The sequence below is a fragment of the Aythya marila genome (assembly GCF_965140915.1).
Source record: "Aythya marila genome assembly, chromosome: 1".
Classification (NCBI taxonomy): domain Eukaryota; kingdom Metazoa; phylum Chordata; class Aves; order Anseriformes; family Anatidae; genus Aythya; species Aythya marila.
In genome coordinates this window covers 25,017,211-25,038,780 of record NC_139042.1, presented here as the reverse complement: position 1 = coordinate 25,038,780, position 21,570 = coordinate 25,017,211, and the positions used below count along the sequence as shown (strand labels likewise).

The window sequence follows — 21,570 nt, the reverse complement described above, 5'->3', positions numbered from 1 at the left end:
GATATAGGAGAGCTCATTTATGCTCCCTTTCCCCCCCTTTAAGAATATCTGGATATAAAGATGCTGAGTACGAAGCTGCAGTTTCCTTTTTGGAGAGGGTAAAACAATGTAAAAAAAGGCACATTAAACCCAGCAGAACCCTTAAACCCCCTCCAGAGAGGAAGCCGTGAGGTCGGGGCTGTGAGGCTGAGCTGCCAGCACCGAGCCGAGCTATGGTTTGGGCTTCGTGAGGTCGCAGCTCCACCTGGTGCACGAGGGGGACACGACAGCAGCAGCCCGGGGTGCTCTCATGTGCTGGGATGTGGGGATGTGCTCTGCTTCCTCTGCTCTGCTCTTCTTTGCTCTCCTCTGCTCTGCTCCCTCCTTGGACAGCCACCTGCAGCCCTCGCTGTCCTCTCCAGGTGTGCATCGTGCGTGGTCCAGGGGTGCAGGAGCAGCAAGTGGCGCCGCTTTCCAGCAGCCATCTGCCTTCACTGGGCATCAGAAGGTCAACAGTTTATTCCAGGTACAGCAGGCAGGCTCTTCGTGGTGTTTCTGAGATGAAGCCACATACGGAGAGTGTTTGAAGGCTGCTCTGGATAATTAAAATGGAACGCAGACCACTGGAACCACTTCAGATGGACACAAACTCCTTAAGTCTCGTTTAGAAACAACATTAATTCCCTGAAGATTCACGGTTGGTTAGGGGCTACCACAAGGCTGCAGCACGCAGTTAGGATGACAGATCTTTATCAAGAGCAAATTCCTTCTGAAGCAGCCAGCTCAGGAAGGTGGGCACTTGGTTTTGCCCAGGAAGTATTTTAAAAGATGCTCCAGTTAGTACCTTAGCTTTACGTTCTTCCGAGCCTTCAAGTTGGTTCATTGTGCCACTCTAAACAGCAGGTGCTGTGATCCCATCGAAAGTGTTCTTCCTGAAAATTTTGGGTCACTTGACAGAAATTAATACAGTACTTGGGCGATCAGCTTTTACCTGCAGAGCTAAGTTCAGATGTAATCTAGAGGATCGTTAGATACCTTATAAGAGTCTCAATTAGTGCTCTCTTCTTTTCCCTTTCCTGTGTTCCCATTTCCCTCCTCTCCTGCACTAATCTGCATGTTCAGGAAGTTTTGAGACAAGGATGCCAAGTGCAGGTGTTTATGAAGGTTGGCTAGTAAGGCTGTTTTGTGCTTAGACTCTAAGCTACCTCCACAGGCAGAAGATACCTCTTGAAGGTAATTCAGAGCACTTAAAGTTTTCCTCCTGCTCTGAACCAGCTTTTAAAATTCTTTTTCCTACTGAACAACTTTCTGTTTGTTTTGTTATGTGTGAACTTTTGTGAGTGCTTTCTCTTCCTTGTGTGGAATGTCAAGGGAAAAGAAGCACAGTTTTATTGTAGCAGCTGTGAAGGAATATTACTGCCTAAGGTGTGCCCAATCATATATTGCTCAGAAAAAAAGACATACAAAGCCCCTGTTCTGAATCTTAATTCTGGACTTCTGTGGATCCATCACTTCTTGTAAAAAACTCTGGCTCTTACTCAGAGCTTAGTCTAGGTCCTTGTAGATGATTTCTACGCCAAGTTACTGCTCTGAAGTAGACAAAAGGCATTTTGTGTGCTTTCAGGATTGCTTTATTGTAGGAAGGAAAGTATGCTGGCAGTCTCTTGTCTCCTGCAAGGAAGGGTTGTGCTACAGGCTACTCAGCTTGAAGAAAAGGCAAAATAACCGCATCTATAACAACAAAAATGGATTGAAAGAAGTGTCTTTTGGGATCAAGAGTGTTGATCTGATGATGAGGAAAGCTCAAGTAAGGGCAGGTACTTGGGGTATTGTTGGCTAAGGGTATTGGTTGTCTGTTGCGCACTGGTAGAAAGCGTAATTACCTAGTTAATGCAAAACAAACTCATCTCATATACATTGCTGCCTAACATAAGTTGAAAAGAATAACTGTACAGAGTACACTTTAACAGTAGTGCACTCAACAGTGCTCTGCAAGTGTGGTTGGTAAGCTCTCATTTCTGTGTTATTCACCATATTTTTTTTTAGGCTTTCTTTTAAGCAACATAAAGAATTCATCTTGGGATTCCAAAATCGTGCTGCTGCTGCAGAATCTGTTAAGATAGCAAGGCATCTCCTGTTTTTTTCTGAAGCATTACCTGCGCTTGCTCAAAGGAATTAATAACGCTTCCAAACTAATGAAGTCAGTCTGAATAACTGGAGCTTTGCCATTAATCTAAGTGAGAGTGCTCATCCCCTGTCACGTGCCTGATGTTTGTGAATATCGTTCAAGGACTCCTTGAAGAGTCCCAGGACTCAGACTGGCTCGTAATTGCTTCCATCCTCCATCCAAGTGTGTCACCATCTGTGGGCTGTGTAGTTCCTTCCTTCGTGCTGCTTTCGCCTGACCTGATATATATATATTTCTTTTTAATTCTGCACAGAAGAGCCAACTACAACTGTCAGCTTGTCCACAGCCCCAACTTTGTCGTCAGGTGGTTAAGATGCTTATCTTTTTCCCTCTTTTGAACTGTCAACACAGTTCTTTCAGATTTTGGGTTAACCAAAAAAAACCACTCACAAAACAACAACACAAACAAGAAACATGCAAGCAAAGGAGAGAGATTCAGGCAATGATGTTTCACAGATGTAATTAAACGTGGTAGAGAATAACCAGTTTGAACAAACCTTCATCAGTGTATTTTTTTTTTTTCTTTTTTCTTTTAGTTCTTATAGACCAGACATTTCTGTCTGATTCTTTATGGTTGGCAGTTGCAAATTGTGTCCTGGGATCTTTAGATCTGTTGATCTGTACTGAATATATGGAGAAATGTACAGGCATAGCTGCCTGAGCTGTTCTTCTGGAGCCAAATGCTGAGCTGTTCTGAGCCCTGCACAGAAATTGCCCTTCTGTGGCTCTGGCCCTTTATGCTGAAGAAAAGCATCAGTGGGTGAAAAGGAAATTCAAAAACCCAGCAGGGCGTTATCACAGCTGAAATTGCTTTTGGTGCAAATTTCCTTTCCCCACATGGTGCTGTTTTCTGTTGTTATATCTTGTTCTGACACATCTGTACCTAGCAGCCTCCTGAATTACAAACCTAATAAACTCTTCTACATTTCATAGCCTGACTTCTCTCATGTTTCTTTATCACATAATTTCCCCAAACATGTAGCATCTCAAAGGTAAATGCATTTGAGCTGAGTTTGGAGTTAGAGTTCATTACTGGTAGTGGTATCAGAATACAGGTGATGCAAGGCAAGAAAGAAAAGGTCGGAAAGTTTTGTGAGGACAGCCAAGGAGCCGAAGGATTTGCTGAACTTCTGGGCCCCCGGTACAACAGGACTGTATCTGGAGGTGCAGTGCTTGATTTTTTTTGGGTGTCTTTTTTGCTTTTTGAGTCAGTTATTCTTTAAATACGTGTTACAGTGCATATCATATGCAAGTGCACATGACAAATACTATTGATACAATTATTGCATGTGCTGTGCTGCCAGCAGAGGTGTGCATCTGCATCAGGGTGTCAGTTTGTTGCACCTTCGTATGTCAACCACCAAAACACTTCCAAATTCCTTTGACATTTATTATGTCTTCACATTTTCCCTGCCAGCTGTGTTACAGCTTAAAGTAAATCACCCTAAAGATGCACAGATGAGGATGAACTTTCTAATAATTAAGCATAAATGCAACACTGTTTGCTTGTGGAATCTGTAAATCTGCAGCTGTCAGGGCAGTAGGAATGTCAGGTGAATGCAAGAGGGTTGTATGGCAGCCAAATACTTGCCTTTACATTTTCTCAGACAACAGGTGTATTTTAACAATACTGGTATTGGTATCAACATAGTCTAATAATTTTAATCTTAAGAGTAACAACACTGGATATCTGTTCTTAATAAAACTTACTTCCTTTCACAGTTCATAGCTGAGATCTAGAAATATTTTCTTTCAAAATAAGTTTTTCAAAGGAGTTGTTTTCTGTGTTGTTATGCTGGAACTTTCTGATGTACTCAAAGAAGCTTCTCTTGATCCTCTACCTCCTATCACCGTGTTCATTAATTCCTTGTTTTGCTGACCTGGATTTATTTTAAACTTGAACTGACACTGCATTTTTCTGTATCGCTACTTCTTGACAGGTTTCTTTTTAAATCTCCACTGTTTGAGTAGTCATTTGTGGCTCTTACCCTTGCAAAATCTTTCTTCCAAGTGTCAATCTGATTTTTTTTTTTGCTTTGTTCCTTTGTTGTCAGCTATAATATCAATAGTTCATGGATCTGTAAACTGCAGATTTTTTTACTTTGTTAGATTTTGTCCCAGAACTTGCTGTACTGAAAGTCTCACAGAAAAAAGCAGTAACCTTGGATTCAGTAAGAAATAACTATGTGGCAAAGCAATCTCCATGTTCAGTGTGCTTCAGAAATGTTAACTGTTGAGACCAGCCGAAGTAGTGAGGACATTGTTCTGACTGTGTTATGGGAAGGAAACTGAGGTATGTCTTTCACAGGGCTGGACTTAAAGTTTCAGATTGCTGCGATTATTGCCTTGAACTCTTTCACATTGTAAATTTTTTTAAAGTAGATTCCCTACGTTTTTTTTGTTCTACCTTAAGGAACCAAGCCAGTGATAATGACTTTCCAGTTAAAAGACTCATTCCACCAGATTCCAGTTATGGATTGCACATGTAGACCCTCTTTATGTTGCTTAGTAATTTTTCTGAAGTAAATTCTTTACTTTTCTAGTAAATACTATCAATTCAAAGTATTTCTAGTGAGACAGATTCTCTGATTAGTTCCCCCAGAAATGCTCTTGGGGAATAATATTATTTGAACAGTGGCTTTGTTAGCTAGATACGTGTATATTAATATTAATGTTTAATTTACACACTTTCTATCCGTCTTGTTAACATCTGTTGTAATAATGGAAAGTATTGCCAAATAGTTTAAAGAGTGATGGTGATGAGATAGCATGCGTGTGAATGTGTTTGGATTGCACTTCAGATTTATTGTCCACAGTTCGCATTTGGAAGAAAGAGGACCTCTCAATTTTCACTTTTCTTGAGCGTAAAGAGCTTTAATAGTTGGATCATATGAGCTGGTTATTGAAAAGGTGGCTATTATTGTTCAGCCCAACTGACCCTCCGGAATTTGAGAAAGGTGTTTGGCTCTTCAAGGTTTTGCAGTTTCTGCTATTTTATTGCCCTTATCGTTACATGAAATGCTACATTATCAGCATACTTGTGTTGGTTTTGTACTGGTGCCAGCTGCAGTGTGCAGCGACTTGTTGAAACCTTGACATCTGTTTTCCCTTTTCCTCCTTTTTTTTAGAACTCAACCATGTCGCTCTTTTTCAGCGTTGCATGCTGAGCCTTAACTTCGCGTGTGTATCTAGCCAAAAGGCATCAGACATCTCAGTTATGTTCCAGACAGTACGAGATGGAGTGATGTCTCGAATGCTTTTTATTAATGATTATGCCTGAAAGAAATGCGGTTTACAGCATTATCACCAGAGTCCACCATTAGTCAAGAAGCTAACATTGGAACATTGTGTTGTGGACGTTAAGGTGATGCCCGCATTGTAGCGCTGGGATTCTGGAATTAAAATGTTTTCAAAGAAGGAAGAATAAATCTCCCATCTCAAAACGGGTGCCTGTGTGTTATTGCACGGTCCATCTGCTAGTTGATTTACTGGTTGAAACCTACTGGTTGAAACCTAGTTCTGCAGCAGGCACAAGGCGTGATAGATTTGCTTGAGGTATTAATAGTTTTTACAAAATCCATGTTTCTACCTGCTTCTGCAGCATTCAGTCTCTCTCTCTCTAGCAAGAACAAGAAAGCCAGAAATACTCCCTTCTTTGACAAAGACAGACTGTGAGGCAGATTGCTCTGAATCCAGAGATCAGTCAAATTAAAGGAAATCTTTTGATTTTGGGTGTCTTTCAAGACCCTACCTCCTTGAATGCCAACAGGTGGAGCTGATGACATGGTAGTCTTCAACCTTGATGCTTTGATAATGGTGTGTGGATTTTAACTTTGACCTTTTCATGCATCAGTCAGCAAAGTATATAATGCGATTTCTGTTCTGGAAGGATTCGCAGCATCTAAAGTGAAATTACAAATAGAAGATTTCCATCTGGATTTGGATCCAGACAAATGGGAAATTTCATCCAGACCAGTCCCCAGATGGACAGTGTCTCCCAGTCTCCAAGTAATCTCCCAGGGTCTTGCAAAGCGGCTGCAGCTTTCTTCCACTGGGAAGGTAGAGAGCAGCATCTGGCCAGCCAAGCTTAGACCTTCCTGCTGAGCACAACTTCACAAAAATAAGCAGACCTCTAGAAAATTATGCAGTGGACCTTGGTAAAAACAAAATAAAACAACAACAACAATCACTTCTGCTGTAAAGATTCAAGGAATCAGACTTGCCTTACAGTACGTGTTTGGTGCAGCTCTTAGTTGAATAAGGAAATAACAATATTGGTAAGGTAAAATAAGGTAAAATGATTAGAGAGCTGTTGGTTAAAAGACTAGTAAGTTCAAGGAGAAATTCCTATCACAAGGCTTTACTGGCCTGTGGATATTTGGAAAAAGTAGATTTTGAGCAAAGCTGATTGGGTTATTTTTGAGATTTATTCATAAAATCTAAGTTTTCAAAATTTGGGGAAAAGTGCATTAAAACTACTTGAAAATTTCAGACCCACTAATTGCTTTAGGAGGAAATGGGCCAATATAGCGCATTTATTAAATACAGTGAGTCTGACTGAGTACAATGTTTAATTTATTCTAGCACTAGAAGCTTACCCTGAAAACTATTTTTATCTGTACTTGAAAAAGACATTTCCTTCTTGTCTCAGAACCTGCAATTATAATTCCCACAAATTGGCACCTGACTAAAGTTTTCTTTTGAATGAATGCATTTCACCTAGCTGGTCTCTGCCCCCTCATTTCCCAGATCTAAGCAACTTAAAGGATAGGAGTAATTCATCTGTGAAAATTTGTCTTGAAATATGGAGAGTAAAAAATCTTCCTGATTCTTGCTTATTTTAGAAACTTTGTGCACAGACAGAGGGATCTTGTCCAGTGCTCTGCTGTTGATTACAACTGTAACAAAGCCGTGGACTTTCATTTCTGAATGAAATTAGTTGGCACAGTATTCTAAAGAGTAGTACTTGCCAAACCAATAAATAATAGTATTTGCACTTCTAACATGATCAGTGATGATCGAAAAGCCACTGGGACTTCGTACTGCATGCCCTTCAAATTGTAGGATCCTCATTCATAAGAGCTTCTGTCAGAGAAGGGCCTCGTGCAGCCCCTGAGCTCTCGCTGCCTTTGGAGGAATGCACTTGCTTAATGACAAATGCTTAAGATGGTTTTTGAGACTGATCTGAAACCAGCAGCTTTTGTGCGAGTCCAGTTGCAGGAGCACAATGATTTGGATGGGAAATGCATAAGTAATTGCTGGCTTAACAGAAGACATCAGCTGTAAGAGGATGAACAAGCTTCCTTAGGATTCCTCATTCATGAAATCATAGGCAACATGTTTTATGCTTAATTCTTTTATTTCTGGTAACGTGATGAGAATTCAGTAATAATCGTGAAATAAATAACTCACAGGGGCATGATACAGCATTTATCTTCTTCTGCAAAAGTCAGCTTTTGTATCTGTGTAAATTGTCCCTGTTGAACATAGATGCTTTGAAGCTCAGATTCTTTTCAACAGAAGTCCACAGTGTTGTGTGAAATCCTGGTATATATTTTCCTGGTAAGAACATGTACTGTTTTCCTGTTTTATTTACCTGTCTTTCAAGCTATTTTATTTCTTCTGACAAGGCTTTTTCAAGCACTTGAATTCAAAGAAATTTGATTTTTCTCAGCAATCCCTACCTTTCTGGTTATTAGGATTATGTGAGTACCCAATTTACTTGTAAAATAATTGCTGTGCAGTGTGTTTGTACAAAAATCCATGTGGGCTGGCTGCCAGAGTCCTGTAAACAACGTCCCGCACTGTGCGTGTCTGACCACTAAATGGTAGTGTTGTGTTGCCTCTGAGACAGGAAAATGTATGAATATGGCAGAAAAAACAACCCAATGTAATCCAGCTGTAGTTGAACTCTGCAATCAAAGTCTCAACTGCTTTTTCATCGGCCCATTACCTACATCTTCTGCTGCTAAATCAGCTGCTCTTTTAATGTTTGGTTGTATTGAAACAACAGTTTAATGCTCATTTGTTTTAAGTAAGTATGAGGAGTTTCTGTTTTCCTCTCCGTCCCCTTACGAGCTTTATTCTGTTGTCTGGAATTTCAGTCATGCACACGCCGATCAGTTGTGCAATTGCCACGGGATTAACGGGATCATATTTTGTGGTGACAAGCAGGATTCAGTTTCCTTCGATGCAAAAGACAACTGTAGTTGATGTGGCCAAATGATTCATAATTGAGGAGAAATGTTGAGCTGGCATATGTATGTGACTTCGACAAGCAAGATTGTCTGGGCTCTGGGACTGCAAACTTATCTCCCATTTAATTGTGGTGTAGAAAATATGCATGGCATATTAGAGAGGGAAAAAGGATGCCTTAGGAATGTGTTTGTGACAGATGGATATCCCGCTTCCTAATCCAGCTGGGCTTGTACACACTAAGGCTTCATCTTCCCGTTTCTTAGCCAAAAATATTACTTAGAAATGGCTGCACTCTTTAATTTGCTCATAAGTATGCCTGTTTGCTTACTTGCCTGGATAATCTATTAGCTAATTCAGTTTTATTGTTTTTCTCACAAATGAAAATTAAATATTTAATTAAAATATTAATTAAACTATAATAGTATGAATAATAAAGTAGAACAAATATTTTTGAAGTGATGCCTGTGGTGCTGGGTTTTCCTGGCGATGGGAATAGCTGTGACTTGGACTGCAATGTGCAGATACCTGGACAGCTGCTGCTTCCAGAGGGTGTGTTGGGCAGAGCTGCAGGTGGCAAAGAGCATCCTCTTTGTCAACAGTGTTACACTGTCGTTTCTCAGTACCAAAGCAAGAGGTAATAATGCCCAATCCTACTTTCTTGGTCCTGTGGCAGCCAGTAAAGTTGCTTTGGCATTGCTTTTTGCTCTTAACAGCCAGTACTTCATCTGTGGCACCTGTTGGACCACAAAACAATAGGATACAGCTCTTGATTCAGATGCAAATGGCTCTGAGGAAGTTTAGGATGAAGCATTATGTGACATTTATACACTGTAGGCATTGCTTATTTGTTGTTGGTTTTTTTTTTTTGTTTTTTTTTTTCTGCTTTGCTAGACACTTTCTAGTAGTTTAAGGAGTAGCCAATGCTGCAAGGTACTTTCAGTCAAAAGATAGGATGTAGCTGGCTGGAAATGCAAATTCTATTTTTGCAGGAAATGCCAAAAAATAAAAATCCTGAAGCCCTAAAAAAATAATTTCTTCATGCAGATGTTGGTCAAGTTGGACTGGGCTGCCCAGGGAACTTGTAGAGTCCCCATCCCTGGAGGACTCCACTCCCTGTAAGAGCTGTGGATGTGGCACTAAGGGACGTGGTTTCATGTTGGGAGTTAGTATGTCGGGCTATGGTTGGACTTGATGATCCTGAAGGCCTTTTCCCATCGAGATGATCCTGTAATTTAACAATTTTGGGGGCAGTTGATTCAGTTACGGGACCCTGAGTGTAAGTATCCATGTAAACTGTAGTGGTATGATGTCTTTACTGTGATGCTCTCATTCATCAGTTCATCTAATGTAACCGTACCGAGGCAGTAACATCTCTGCAGCACACAAGCCTTGGATTCTGGCCAAGGAGCGGCATCTGTCAGCAACTCGGGGAATTGAAGTGCCCCAAAAGGAAGATGAGCCACTTGGTGGATAACTCAAGACATTTGTTAAATCCACATTGGCAACCAAATAAACGTCAAATATAAAGATAAGATGCATAAAACATGAAATTTATTGCTTGCTACATAAAGTGTACAGATCCAGGTTTCCCTGTACTAAGTTGTGTATGATGATCGCTTCAGGAACAGATAAAGCAGAAACAGAAGAGGCTCCGGGAAGGTGATGTGCATGACTGACTAGGGCATGAAAGACTTCAGTCTCTCAAGTTTTACTGCTTCTCCTCACGTGTATATTTTTGAGGAAGTCAAATCACAGAAAAAAAAAAGTGTTACTTAGCTTAGAACTTAATGCAGGAATTCTTCAATTTAAGCCAACGCCAGTAAATAACTGAGTCAACTCTCCACTTGCTGCACCAGTTTACTCATAGACAAAGTCTGTGGTTAAGGCTGAGATGTTAGAAAACAGAAAATAGAGGAATTAGTGAAACTCCCACTGCAAGTCCTGTTAGCGTGAACCTGCAATGCCCTCCAGTTTTGCAAGTGCAAAAGCTCGTGCTTCGTTGCTCTTCAATAGGTAGAGGGTTGGGTGCAGCTAGTAAAGGTGTTTGCTCCCATCTGATAACTGCAAGATACAAGATGCTCCTCTGAAACACCTCCTCTTAGTTACTTTGGATGGACTGGAATGGCACAGGGCAGGAACCCTGTGGAGATGGAAGGTATTGGGTTTCTGGTGAACTGTAACCAAGGCCATAGAACTGCTTCTACGTGGTACAGTAAGGCACTCTAGAAATGAAAGAGTGGGAGAGATGAAGAAATTGAATCTGTAAGGAATTGAGTGGCGTCGTTGCAAGCAGGAGAATAATTAAATATGGTACTATTAAAACCAGAAAGGCCATTTCCAGAGCAGATTATGTGGATCTGGTAAATTGGAGTTAAGCAGACAATGAGGGAGAAGCATTTCAGAAAGAGGCTGCTGGTGCATTTGCAAAAACCATCCTTGATGAAGTGACGGAGAGACTGTAAAGAGCTGGATAAAGATTATAAAGCTGTTGGCTGTGGAGCTGTTCAGAGGGTACTGAAGAGGGAGATGTGGGAGGAGAATTATGTTGTAATGCCGATGAGCAAGGGTAACAGAAGAGCCTGCTCAAGGACTTCATATGCAGGAAAGATAAAGGAATCTGGTAGAAGAGAGAGTTGTCTCGGGCAGGTCTTGTGGTATGGATGGTTTGGAAGGGTGAGAGGGAGCAGGCATCAGTACTGGAGACTTTCTGAAGTAAGAGGTACAGAGGGAAAGAAAATTTTAGTATGCTACAGGGTTCGAATAGCAGAGTGAGGGGACAAAAGAAGCAATGAGCTGGTCAGAGAATTGAATGAGGGCAGCAAGTTTCTCTTTGATGGGAGGAGGTGATGCCCATCCTAGGCTTGATTATTCTGTCTTTGTTTTTCCTATTTCACGTGTGAACTTGTGTCACCTTGCTCTACATCAGCTAGTTCGTGCCGTTGTGCATTGGTACAGATGTCAAAGTACGGTAACGTTTGAGCAGGAGTAATTTTTGGGTGTGGATAGGAGCTGGGTTCTCACTGTTCTTGTCCTGTCTCCCATGAAGCAATTGATGACAGGGGTTTGAGCTGTCCGTGCTAGTGCTTCCCAGAGAGAAACCTCATGAAACTTTTGAGTATCAGTGTTTCTCAGTGTTACATTCATGCATAACCCCCTAAGTTCCCTATTGGGAAATATCCCCTGCTCTCCTCAAATTCTGTAACATAGAAACTTTTTTAGAAAAGTAGTTTTTGTCTAACAAAGAAATTGTTCAAGTCTCACCTGATGTCTCAACAGCAAAACCTGGAATCTTAATTTACACTGATTTACTTTTAAACTTCGCATCATTTAATGCCACATGGAAGAACAAACCAGAATGTATTAAGATCAGTGTGTCACACATAGTGTGGAAAGGATTTCTTGTTCCTATGAGAAGACCAAGACAGAAATATGTGTTATTTGAACTGAGGAAGGCAGGTAGTTTGTTCCTACTAATTTATTGTCTGAGTCTTACCTGGCTGAAAATCCTGAAGGCTGAGTTGCATGTAGCACAAAATGGGTGCTGATGAATACACAAATTGCAGAAATAAATTGATACATTTTCAGGAATTAAATGAATAGAGCAACCTTTTCATTTGTGGTGGAATAAAAGGAAGAGTGGTCCGTCCTGAGCAGGTGCTCATCAAGAGGCAGCTTAGGAGGGAAGGTGAGCATGGGGTGAAGCGCGGCTCCCCTGGGCTTGGGGAGCTTTTGGATGGGCTCTGGGGAGGTAGCAGGTTAGCAAGCCACTGAGTATGAAAATTCGTGTTCCTGACTGCTCTTATGGTAGTGTCTTGTGTTCATCTCACAGGGGGGTGTAAAACATGCTATTTCGAGAGACATTAATCTGATGTGTGGCCTCACAAGCCGGTTGTAAAGGCGGTGTGGCTGTGCAGCTTCAGGCAGCCCAAATCCTGGCAGTAACATCTCCTCTTCATTTACAGAGGGCACTCTTGTAATGAGAATCTCATGATAAAATGCTCTTCTTCACTGAAAAGCTCTCACAGCTTGATGATGCAGTTGTCACCATGGAGATTTCATTCCGACAGAAAAGAATTAATTCAGTGCTGTTCAACTTGGGAAGCGTGCAGCAGATACCTCCCAGTGCCTTTGGCTAACCCAGCACCTGAGGAGAGAGCTTGGATCAGAAACCAGGAGAGGAAGTACATACATGTTGATGATACATTATATTTTTTGTAGATGACCGGCTCTAAAGAAGTGTCATGTGCATAACGACAGATAAATGTGAAAGGGCATGAACAAAAGCCTCGGAGCCTGGGTCAGCAGGAAGGGAAAGAGACTTGCTTTAAATGTAGAGAAAATACTCAGATGTGATGCTCTGTGGATTTGTGTTGAGGTCTGATACCTTTTCGTCATAAAGGATGTTATGTGCAATTATCACATACTCCACGAAGAATGGAGCAGGCTGAGGTTCCTCCAAAATACACATATTAAGAAAAAAAAAAGGGTGTTGATAGCAAATTTATTTAGAAACAGCAAGTATTTTTCTTTCTTCTTCCTAGAAGCCTTATTGCTATGTTTGGATTTCTGATTTCACAGTAATGACCTAAAAAGCAATTACGCCAATATGGAAATGTTATTATTTTTTTGTTCTGAAGCCATGAAAACCTCTTGAATGAGTAATGGTTGCTTTATTGGTCTTTCTGCAGCACAGTCTGCTAAGGGAAGCACTGTATAGTATGGGATGTATTAAAAACTGAACAAAGCACTCAGAAATACAGTGTGGGAAGTAGCCCTATACTGGCTAGAAGATAAATATAATGATATAGGAGGTCTTTTGTTCCTGTAGTTCTGCTAGGATTAGGAAGTTAAAGAAAAACCGTGGTGTCTTGTCCTATACAAACAGCTTGTGTGAATTGATAAGCTCTCAGGAATATCCGTAACTATCACAAGGCTGCCAGTGGTGGATGACAGTGAAGTTAGCTCGGGATCTAAGCTGAGATGTTTTCCATGAAGCTGTACATAAAGAGTGGAGACATGGATAAAATAAGTACTTCAGAGGTGGTGATAATTGGAAAACAGAGTTTGGTTAAGGAGGAAAAATGAGAGAAATATATAAAGATCAATTTAAATCTTAAGGATAAACTTTGTTTTATTGGGGGAAAAAAAAAAAACAAAAAACCAAACAAAAACAAAAACAAACAAACAAACAAAAAAAACACACACACACAAAAAAAAAAAAACAACCAAAAAACAAACCTAAGAGTAGAACAGAGGTATAGAGAGCTCCTTAGAGCTAAAGAGACCTGCCAGGAATAAAACTTCAAGTCTGAGTGAATCAAAAGTAGCAGGAAAAAAAAACCCACAACCTACCAACCCTCCATGAACTTATAAAACTGAGCACCAAATTCATGAGTCAGAGTCCTAAAATGATGAATCATTTAAACACTGAGGTTTTTCCAGGGATAACTTTTTTCTAATATCTTCTTCACAGCAAGGGAAATGATAATTGAACTTAACATGACATTGTTTCAGGTACAAAAAGGTACCTAACAATTTCTTTAAAACTTCCCAACTGGCTGCCAAGAGGATTGTCTGTGGGGCTGCTCTGAGTTCCCCACCTTCGGGTGTCTTGCCACGTGAGTTTCTCTGTGTCTGTCACCCTCTGAACACGCTCCTGCCTTGCAGCCTACGGCTCTTCTTACACTCACTTCCCTGCCTTTGTGCCTCACATTTTCCTTTTGCCATCCCTCATTTCTCTTTCTTTCCAGAAGACTGCTGTACCCACTTACCGAGTTTTCTTTGTATCATTGTGCATCTTTTTTGTTTTCTCTCTTATTTTTTTGTCCTCAGTTTTGCTTTCCAGCTCTCCATTAACCACGTTGCCTTAGGGCACCCCAGCTTGAGATCTTCTCATTGCTCATCCAAAACAGAGTCTAATTCAAGGTCTAATTAAGTTGTTGTTGTTGAAAGAAGACAAACACACTGAGCGCTCTTTTCCTCCCCAAAACACAGCATATGAAAAGTGTAATAAAAACATAGAGCAAGTAACACTGGTGGTGTTACGCTGTTGCTTGAGCTGTGAGCTAGAGGATCATTCAAGTTATTTGATTCTTTTTTTATTTAAAAATTTCAGTCACTATTTACTTGATACACGGTCAACTTTAAAACAGTGGGAAAGCAGTCAGGGCGCTGTCGCTGAGGAGACACATGCAAAGAGGTCTGTTCTGGTTTTGTGTGGTTTAAAACATGAACTCAGAGAGGTTCCTGGCCTCGCTATAACCAGAATCCAGCTATTATAGGAGGTGATTTCATCTGTTATTTATCTGAACTCGCTTAATGCTTTTAGAAAAAGGCTTGATTCATTCCCTCCGTCCTTCCTTCCCTCCGCCTTCTCCTTCTCCCTGTCTCCCTTTCTCTGCAGCTCCTTCCTGGCACTGCTAACTGCCAGCCAGTGCCTCTGCAAGCTGCTGTTCTTTATTCTTGGGTCATCTGTGCTCCTAAATGTAAAGCATAATTCCTTACATCTTTCTGCAGATACAGGAAAGGGTGGTTCCATAATACAGTTACCAACTTCAAAGAGGTGAATATTAAGACCTTAAATGCTTTGGGCGTGTAAAGGGATAACAAACGGCTCCATAATAGTTAGGAGATTCCTCATTGGATCCAGGTACACCCCTGTCTGGGGGAGAGAAAAGGAAAGAAAGAGAAGTGAAGGTAATTTTAAAGGTGCCTCCAGTTCCCATGCCGTGGTGCAAAGCCAGTGCTGAGCCTGGTCCTGTTGGTCCCTGAGTCCCCTAGTGAAAGCACCAGACTGACCTCTGAGATAAAAAAAAAAAAAAAAAAAAGTCATTTGGGGTTCTTCCAGTGTTTCCCTCTGAAGGGGCACATGGGATTCCTAAATTGTTTACTGGGACAAGAAAGATGAGGATTTGAGAAGGATTCAGACTTCAGCCTGTAAAACTTGCTCAGGTAAGTGTAGGCATGACAACAACTTCTGCCTCTCTGCTATTTTGCATCTGCTGCGTAGAGCTCAGCGAGGCTTTGTATGACTTGAGTATTGCCCAGTGCCTCTACTAGTGACCAGTTTTCCTTGTGGCTCTTTGTCTTCTCTCTTGTCACTCAGGCAAAGGATCCTAATGCCTGAGGCTTCTTGTCCTCTGGTATTAGTGTTATCGATGTAGTGTTATTGATGCGTTCCCCTAAAGAGACACCACTAACCTTAAATTTCACCTGTCTGCCAGCAACTTGTTTGTGTCCAAGTGTCATGGTACACGTAGCGCCAAGTGTGTAGTAGAAAATATTTATTTCTTCAGTTTGGTTTTACCGAGGTTGTATGTCTGACTGCTCCTGCACAGGCTGTGTTTCCCTCGCTGTGAGAAACGTCCTGCTGGAATACGGAAGAAAAATCTGAAAAGGGAGAGGAAGGATTGTGTGAGCTGGACACAACAAAAATGCTGGGGGAGGCCTTGGTAACATAGCTTTTTAAAAACTGGCTATGTGCAACAGAGCACACTGACCTCTTGAGCACTGTCACAGTTCAAAACAGGTGATGCAGATCCTTGATCTCCTAAACCGTAACTTTTGAGGAGCTGTTTTCTCCAGAAGTGAAAACGGGTAATAAAAAGCAGGTCCTGCTGCTTCGTTGATGACTGAGTGTGAGTAGAAAGTACTTGCAGATTTCTTGTGAAAAAGCCTGAAAGCGGGTGTGTGTGTTTGTTCGATGCCTTCTGGAAAAGCCCTGCAGTGTAACCCATGAGGGGCTGGAGCTGGGGAGCCGAGCAGGCCTTGGATGTTGAGACACAAAGGATGGAAAAGGCTACAGAGGAGGAAGTAGACAATGAAGGAAGTGGCAAGGCTTAAATTAAATAGTATAAAATCAAAAATAAAATAAAATAAAGGTACTGGAGCTGGAAGAGAAGATGCTTCTGAAGGGTATTGCTGTAAGCTTTATAGTTGCTAGAATTGTCATTCACAAATTATTAAAATCTTGGGAGGCAAGAAAAATGATGAATTTTAGTTGAAAAAATAAAGTTTGATTAAACAAATATATTTAAGTACAAAATATATTTTTTATTTTATTATTTGCATCTAAATTGCATACACTTAACCTTAAATGCTTTAAATTTTGGCTTAGTTGAACCTGCATAGGTCTCACTACATCCATTTTAATGTCTTTGTTTTGGCTTGAGTGAAACCCTCGTAACTAACCAGAGCCAAATTTGTTGTTGTTTTGTTGTAGTTTTATAAAACCCGTACAATTTTTTTATTCAAATAGGAATTTAATTTTAATTCATGCACGTTGTCAAAATAGCTCAACTTCGTGCATAGGGTCGCTGGGCATTTGTTTGGTTCTGATGCTCTGCTTGGTGCTAAATGTTGAAGGTCATCGCTCCCCAGAATTGTGTCAAACTTGGGATGCACACAGGAAATCACAGGATTTTTTTAATGCCATCCTGAAAATTAGTGGGTTTGTGCACGATGTGGGAGAAGTGGCAATTTCAGAGGAACTTGACTGAAGGGAAGAGATGTTTGAAGCTTGGTGGGTGGATGGGGTGGGAAGATAGGCAGGATATGTCTTGTGGACAAAAAAAAGATGGAAACTCAGTGAGTTTATAAAAAGGTTGCTGAGGCTGATACACTAATAGAACATAAACTGAGTAGGAACGTGGAAAAAAGCTGCATGAAATATTTACATATTTGATGCTGGTGCTCAGGTGCTGTGTGGTGTTGTTAATATGAGGATATTGATAGGAATGGGGCTGTGGTAGACCTGAATCGAAAATTATGTGTATTGCTCCAGGACAGAGCAATTTCAAGAGTACCTGGTATTTACTTCAGCTAGTTCTTCACTTGAATTCCTCATTTTTCAGCTGCTATTGCTCTACCTTTAACATAGTTTTAATGACAAATTGTACTTTGCAAGCTAGTCACGACATGGAGCAGTGTTTTTCTTCCTCGAGACTTTTCGAGCACAGAGCCTCACAACTGCTCTAGGTGCTGAAGCCTTCTGCTGTGCTTCTGGGAAGCACGAGAGGAGTTTCAGACCCCATCGATGCCGATCGCTGCAGGTTGGGGCTGCTGGTGGTGTGTGTTTGGTTTTATGCCGAGGTCTGCAGGACCCTGGCTAGCCTCACTAGCTAAATCTTGCACTTCTCTGTTCATAGGCTTTAAATGCTGACTTTTTCCCTACTTATTATGAGGGGGGTGCTCTCCTTCATTTGGACTGTTCTCAACTCTTTTGTCAATTTTTATAAATGCTTTATGTGTAACTTTCCTGTCTGCATTCAGTTGGTGTGAAACCATGAAATATTACCTGTTCAAACATTAATGTGTTATTCAATTGCAAAACATTATACAAAAATAAGCAAATATAATCCACTAAAATTTTCTTATAAATGTGAAACAAGGACAGAGTATATAATGCTGCTTACAAAGTATCTTTCTTTTTCTTTTTTTTTTTTTTAATGGTCAGATATTTAATTTGTTTTTGATATTTGGTATGTCCAAAGGCAGGTTTGGAGAACATTACTGATTGTTCTTTTAAGAACATCAGTAAAGAAATACTAAACTTTTTAAGTAGCTCCTTGCAAATTAAAAGTTATTATAAGGATATCTCAAGCATGGTCATAAAACTGCACCGACCTAATCCTGCTGCTCGCATTTGGGAGTTGAGAGAGGTTAGTTATCCTTTTATTCTGTACGAGAAGAATTCCCAGCTCATCTGATTATTCAGATTGGTGCCTATGAAGAGGTTTTACACGGACTCTGCTGGCAGAGATGAGGGATGTATGATGGAGACTCAGTTCACCCATAGGAGTTTTATTCCTGGTCAGGAAGATTTTGCTGAAATAACTACGTTTAATTCTGCATACGAAACTGTTACCTAATTTCATGGCTGTCAAAGAGTAGAACTGTGGGCTCAGAAGCAAATTAATTATCCACTAACAGCTGAATGGTACCCTGTGCGTAAACAAAAGGCATTTACCTCATACCCCACTGATGCATCGTGCAATAAATGTGACAGTTAGGGCATTTTGCCTTATCTCTCTTTTCCTGCAGTGTCCATAAAAGTGTTTCTCACTTGTAACAGATGGTCAGAGCACAGCTTTGAAATGTATCTGGAGATGAAGCCCTGTTGATTCCATTAAAAGCGAAGAATTTTCATGCAGATGGAAACAAGGAGGGATTTATTGTTTTTACAATTCCGATGATGAGGTATTTCATACAATGCCTTCCTTTCCTTTTTGCTTGCAGGTGATGTGCCTTCAGGATTTCTTTGGCGATGATGACATTTTTATTGCATGTGGACCGGAAAAGTTCCGTTACCAGGATGACTTCTTGCTGGATGAAAGTGGTAAGAAAACGTATTTTAAAAATGTTTGCAACCAGCACAAAGGACAGCTTTCCGTATCGTGCTGGCTTAGCCCTAACTCTATCACCTAAATAAACTTCAGAAAAAGAACAAATGCTTTATTCTTTAAATTTCAGATACTGAAAATGAGAGGTAACTGAAAGCAATAATAAAGGTACCAAGGGAAAAATATCTGCTCATGCGGCATAAAACTTTATCTCAGCCTGAATTTGATATGCCATAGGAAATAGTAATGTGTTTGGTGAAAGTCCTATTTTACAAGGTCGTTCTTAGTATTTTGTCTTTATTTTGTCTTTGAATTTATTCTACTTATCTCTCAACCTTACAGTTCTTATAATTGATATTTAGATAATGTGTCACAGGTAGTATGATGCAGGAAATTACAATTCTGTATGGACGATAAACAAGCAGCAGATATAAAGTCATCAGAGGAAATTCAGGGAGTTCTCTGTTTAGTCAGAGACTGACTAATAAAGTAATTTATTTGATGTACAAAATCCTCTAAGGAAACTATGCTTGTTTTGTGGCTAACAACATAAAGAATATACCTAAATTGTGAATGGTAGTAGTAAGAAAAAGAAATTATTAACATTGTGCATTTGAAAATGGAGTAATCACTTAACTCAAGATTATTTCTATGCAGAGCAAGACCCAGCAAAGGTTTTATTCCTCCCCTCCTCTTTCACAGTCCAGAGTATGTCTCTAATGCATTGCTATCAACTCCTCTAATCTTTTTTTGAAAATATCAAAGGTCTGAAAGAAAAGTTGACTTGAAGAATCAGAAAAAGAAAATTGTAACAATTACTTCTTATAACAAGTACCTCATAGTCATCACGTGTAGAAGTGGAAGGCTTCTTGGTTTAGCTGCATCTGGACAAATGTTGGATTGAGTTGTGTAGGAGCAGAAGAAGTGAGCTTGTGCAGAATTTATGTTGTGAACTGAAAGGGCCTGAAAAAGCAGGTATCTTTGCTACTGAACAAGGCAGTGGCATTTTTATCAATCACAGACAGATGCAAACACATTCCATGTTTCTCTAGAAGACCTTATAATAAGGAAATAAAAACCAAATAGTGCACCAGATTTGCTCTTTGCAATAATGAAATTGCTGTGGTTTTCTATAATGTGAAATGTACAGGCTTGAAAAAGTAATGTTACCCAACTTCAGGACAAGAATTAGAAATGTGAGGGGGATGTGCTTGGGCAGCAGGGTTGTTTCCCAGGTGGGAATGTGGCCAGCACTGCAGTCCTTGCCTTTCAAGAGCAGAGATCCAGGTAGCTGACCGTGTAGTCTGGGCACAGTTGTGTTTCTTACCTAAAAGATGACGCTTGTGGCTGCCCTGTGTCTGCTCACTGAATCCTGCAGCACTTTTTGAGGAACTGACTTGAGAAGTGCTGATAAAAGATTTGTCTAAATCTAGTATATAGATCTGCTTTGGAGTTGTGATGTCAAAATCCAGACATAACCCAACTCTGCTTAGCCTTTATTTGTTTGACATATCATCATGTCTTTGAGTAAGCATTGTCCTTCTGGAACATTTCTGCTTAAATACATATTATGCAGAGTTGAAATAAGAAAGTAGCTGAAAGTGTAGCTGAAAATACAACTTCAGTGACCTGTTCTGGTGTTTGCTTTAGTAATAAGCTAGGAAAGAGAAAAAAAAATATTCCAGACTATGTTTCTCATTTCTTTGCAAATTTCACATCATCGTTGCCTTCCATTTTTGGGGAAGTTTGGAAGCAGAAAATTTGTTTAGGTTCCTTGCCATTACTAGCTGACATATCAATTGGTATGGATCCATTCAGCCCTCTCCGAGATAGGAGCAGGATTTGGAGAGACTATAAAAAAAAACAACGGAGCTTTTAGCTTGTTTCGCTTGGCAAATGAAAAGAAAATTGTGTGCTCATGTTGTGTCTGTGTGTTCCTCACGGTTAGTCTAAGAACATTAAAATTATTAGTAAGTACTGTCCAACTGTGCAAGACGTGGAAAGCCTGTCTCCGCTTCCCTAAAAAGCAGCGTGAAGCAGCTCTGTGCTAGTCTCTGTCGCTACATCCCTTCAGTTCCCAGTTTCAGCTGGATGTTAAGAGTAACAGTTGCGGTGCTGCAGCCTAAAAGAAAAGCAAAAATTGAAGGTGGGAAAGAAAAGGATGAAAAATAAATGACTAAATTATCAAGGTGTTCAGGGCTGTTGGGAAAGAGGGAATTATTTTTCAGGGAGGAAGAATGCCCTTGTTTTATGGTCTGGGTTCAGAGCTCCTGATACTAGCACCAAAAGGTAAGTTTCTGGAATTGGAAAATCAATCACCTACACTGGGATTTGTCTTAGCTAAGAGAAGGTATCAAGAGAAGCTGAGTCATCCCAATAAGTTCCCTTCCCAGTAAATAAAACATTAGACCTATCGATGGGGTAGGTGGTAGATGTTTTATTGACTTGGTCAAAGGTAGAGGTTTAAGACAGTTCAGATGAATTATGCTCTAGAAGTGCCTGGTTTGATTTTGTAAATGGTATCTACGTGCCTGGGAAGGCTGTTTTTTATCTGTGTTGTATTTCTCTAAAGTTGGTAACCAACTTTTAGAATGAGATAAATTCTACCCAATGGGAAGGAAAGTGAGTAAGGACTCATCAGTCTGTACTACTTCAGGGCATCTTGCTGGTTTTTGCTTCTATAGCTTGCTCCCAGAATCAGAAATAAAGGAAAAAAACCAACAGTCTGGAAGTCAGGGAATCAATCTTCTTGTATAAGTTTGGGATTAATATTTACCTGTTTCTTTTCTGAGAGGTGATTGTCTAACATGCCCTTTAGACGCCTCCGATAATGAGGATTCTGTAACCTCCAGAGAATTGCTGTTC

General features: G+C 40.4%; 1 protein-coding gene across 3 annotated transcripts in view; it reads left to right on the top strand.

The window, feature by feature from the left end:
- The window catches only part of DCLK1 (doublecortin like kinase 1), a 238,149-nt gene that overhangs the window by 102,820 nt on the left and 113,759 nt on the right, over positions 1-21,570 (top strand). For all 3 annotated transcript variants that reach the window (XM_082775454.1, XM_082775455.1, XM_082775456.1), the window contains exon 4: positions 18,602-18,701. In XM_082775454.1, coding sequence (XP_082631580.1) covers positions 18,602-18,701 — 100 coding nt within the window. The remainder of the gene's footprint in view (positions 1-18,601; positions 18,702-21,570) is intronic.